The 3978-nt window shown below is 35.6% G+C and overlaps 1 protein-coding gene across 1 annotated transcript; it reads left to right on the top strand.

Annotated features, from left to right (window-relative positions):
- Positions 1 to 289: 289 nt before the first annotated feature.
- Positions 290 to 3566, top strand: LOC113863267 (CASP-like protein 4A1). The gene is made up of 3 exons (XM_027496791.1): positions 290 to 1046; positions 1131 to 1266; positions 3206 to 3566. Exons 1-3 carry the CDS (start codon positions 751 to 753, stop codon positions 3392 to 3394), a joined length of 621 nt encoding a protein of 206 aa, XP_027352592.1. The 5' UTR covers positions 290 to 750; the 3' UTR covers positions 3395 to 3566.
- The last annotated feature ends 412 nt before the right edge of the window (positions 3567 to 3978 follow it).

Here is a 3978-nt window from a genome sequence, read left to right as displayed (position 1 = left end):
TGATGAAAGTGTTTAATATAATCTTACATTCATGATTTTGGCGAGTTCGTACAAAATCTTTTGGCAATTAGCTTTAATTAACGCTACCATGGCAAATATTGAAATAAACATTATGTGATGCTTTTGTTCAGATTTGTACAAAAAAAGTCATGTATCTAAGAAAATTATGAAATAGGGAGATATTTTTGGGGGTTAATTAATAAAAATATTTGAACTTCTTAGGGTAAACTGAAAACGATTGTTCAATTGTAAAGTAGAGACAAGTACTCCCTTCACCAGTTTACAAACCGAGTGAAAAGCTTAATCCTATACACTACCAGTAAGGGTTCATATTTATTTCAAAACCCATCGAATGAGGGTGGAAATTGAAAAAGCTTAGCCGACATAAGATATGAAGCAAAAGGAGTCGAAGAAAACGCAACGGAACCACACCGAACCAAAAAGGATTCAGAGGACAAAGAAGACGACAAATACTCAGAGCGAAAGCAAAAGGAAGAGACTCAACCCCATTCTATTTCGAAACCGTCACCATCCTTCACTCTCAATTCTCCTTCTCCCCCTCCTTCCTTTCGAACCCGCAAGTCCCCTTCTCCACCGCTCCACTCTCTCTCCGACTCCCCCATCTCCGATGGCCATTCCTCGCCGCCGCCGCAAAAGCTACCGCCCGATTCCTCACCGGGTTCATCGATTTCCGACGGTCACTGCTCAATCGTCGACCAGCGGTTCTCCCCGGCGACGTCACCTGTGGTGATGGCTCACCGGTTCCAGGTGGAGCCTGCGGTGGTCACCAAGGTAGATCCCGGAGCCGAAGACGGTTTCGTGGGCGTGAAAGACGTCGAACTAGCAACCGGCACTGCCGGTAACCGGCGATTGAGACCGGATATATCAGGTTTGTTGAGGTCGAAAAAGATTGCCACGTGGAGTAAGCTTTTGCTGGGTTTTAGAATCACCGCTTTTGTGTTTTGCTTGGTATCTTTCTCGGTGTTGGCTGCTGATAAGAAACAGGGTTGGGCTCTCGACTCTTTCTATTTCTACAAGGAATTCAGGTACTGTATTAGTTCGAGATATATATAATTTTGTTTTTTTGAATAATATGCGGTTGATTTTATATGGTGTGTGCGCTTTGGCAGGTATAGTTTGTCAGTAAATGTGATCGGATTTGCGTATTCTGGGTTACAGATGTGTGATCTCGTGGTGTACTTAAACAGTGGAAAGCACATAGTGGAGCACCAGCTAAGGGGTTATTTAACTTTTGCAGTGGATCAGGTAAAGCCACTTGTTTTATCTCTTACTTTGTCAACGCTTCTTTTGATTTTAGCGACTCAAAAAGTTGTACTATTGATTGCCTCTAGTGACTTGTTTCCAATAATAACGCAAGAGTCCCTGAGGAAAAGTTTAGGCGTCAGAGACGACCGATATAGTTAGAGTCTTGCTGGGTTTGGGACCATTGTCCATTGGTTTGTGAATTTGGAAGTTAGAACACCTTTCCATGCCTTTTTAACCCCTTTTCACTATTTTGATTTTGCCGGCCCTTTGCTTTCTTAAAGTTGGTTCCAATTAAAAGGCTTCTCCTAAACCCAAAGTTTAGACCATGTGCTCATTCATACTTGTTTATGGATGAGACAATAGAACATATCAATGCTCTGCTTTTTAGATTAACAAGTCTGGTGTTAGACAACGGACTCTTGGAAAACTTGTTTTTTTATTTTATTGGACTCTTAAAGTTCGTATCTTGTTCGTTTTTTTATTTTATTGGATGAATTTATTTATTTTTTAATTCTTAATTTTTGTAGAATAATTCAAATGGTCTTATATTTAAGACAAAAATGGTATTAATAATCATTATTTTCTATTAAATCGTTTATTTGTTTAGTTTTGTAATTATTTGAATGGGTATAATGTAATTCTCTAGTCTATTTAACACATGCGAAGAAAGTTGATCAAATCTACAACCGTTAATTTGACATTGCCTCTTTTTGCTACCTTGAATGTAAATGACAAAAAAATTTAGAAATTCTTTTATATTTAAAATAAAATAAATAGAAAACTTTAATTATGTCATCTTTTATAAAATCTCAAAATATATATTTTTTCCTCAGTACATAAGTTGCGCAGTAAAATGACATGTAATTTGCATATAAGTCGCACCACGCAAATGCAACTTAGGCATTAGCACGGGAACTAGCTTAACAGTGCACCATCCTGATATAATTTATGCATGAGCACGAACAATATATATGTCACATCAGTCTTACACTACTTAAATACTAACACGAGACACTACTTAAATACTAACACAGTCGTGTTTGTAATAAGCACCTACTTACTTATAACTAATAAACAAAACATAAGTTGTTCAAGGCTAATATGATTAATATTAACACGATCATTTTTATTATAACCAGGTCTCGTGCTATAAATCGCATCATTCTTGGATGACTTGGGTTTTATTTTCAGACAAGTCTGGTGCTAACTTGAGCACGCTTGTACCGGAAAAAGAGTACATATTTTAAAATTTTACAGAAAATAACATATTTAAAGTTTCTATTTATTTTAGCTACCTATTTCATTTCAAATGATCAATTTATGAAGTCACGGTGATATCAATCCCAGTAATATTACACGCCCTTATTAATTAGGTGTGTTTTACACATTTTTGCTTCTGTATTGGATTCTGGAAATAAATCAAGTGCATCAGAGTAATAGCTTATATTATGAGCCCTTCTCAACGACAAAAATGGATTCAACCGTTTTACCAATTCCCAGCGATAAAATAGGTATAATTAAGACCACTATGTCATAGTTCTATAGTTATTTCTGGAATTTTATTAGCTCATCTATTCAAAATACTTGCCGATAAAAGTACTTAGACTATACATCCATATCAGTTTTGTTTCACTGTAAAAGGATTTAGATGAATATATATTGTGTTTGGAAACATTCTGAAAAATTTTGTAATCGAGAATTTGACACATAAATTACAAGTAATAGCGTTGTACGTTTAACAGTGACCATTCAATCATGAATCTAAACACGCTACTTGCACCCCCATCTACTGCGAACTACTCTATACTGAATTTCTAATCCTTGATTATAAACTTAACAATACTGCTACACTTTCCATTATTTATGTCTTGAAAGTTATGTTTTCTAGTTTCATGCTTGGATGGTAACATGGTGCAGAACTGCTGGTTTTCAATTACAGATATTGACATACCTTCTTATGTCAGCATCATCATCGGCTGCCACTAGAGCCTATGACTGGGAGTCCAATTGGGGTGAGGACAAGTTCCCCTACATGGCAAATGCATCTGTGGCTTTGTCCTTGGTAGCTTTTGTGGCCTTTGCCTTGGCCTCTCTTGTCTCAGGTTCTATCATTGTAAGGTTCAGATAATTTATACAAATACACGAATGAAGTGTGCAAACTCTCCATGCTTAAGACTTAAATTTTATCCTTTCTGGACTGGAAAGTGCCTATATTTTCAGAAAGCTGATCCACTTTGTACAGAATGGGAAACATTCACTTCATGTATAGGTACCACAGATGGATTTTCAAATTCCCTGAACTAGCATATCTATTAATTTTTCTATTTCATAGGATGAAGGTGGGTAGCATACTTTATTCGAGATGGGTGACTCGCGGAATCTGAATCCCTGATTCAAATTTCCCTGCAGTCTGTAAGCTCAACTATTAATATATATTTTAAAAAATTATTAATAAAAAAAAAGTAATTAAAGAAAATGAATGGTGAAAGATTGCACTTTCTGCAATTACTTTTTAAGAGTAACATTTGTCCATCGTCTTAATAAAACATCGGTTTTATTATGAAAGGAATTTGTAATTTAGTAAACACAACGGATGTTCGCACTATATTTTGTATTCTTCTTAAAATGATTCTAATGAGTTCTCGATGTAGTAAAATTAATTTATTATATGCATGCTATAATTATATTCAATTTGAATTATTTTTTAATTTT

The sequence above is a fragment of the Abrus precatorius genome, unplaced genomic scaffold (genome assembly GCF_003935025.1).
Source record: "Abrus precatorius isolate BTA unplaced genomic scaffold, Abrus_2018 Scaffold3, whole genome shotgun sequence".
Lineage (NCBI taxonomy): Eukaryota > Viridiplantae > Streptophyta > Magnoliopsida > Fabales > Fabaceae > Abrus > Abrus precatorius.
Note: the sequence above shows the minus strand (reverse complement) of the source record. Positions and strands in the feature narration are given on the sequence as shown.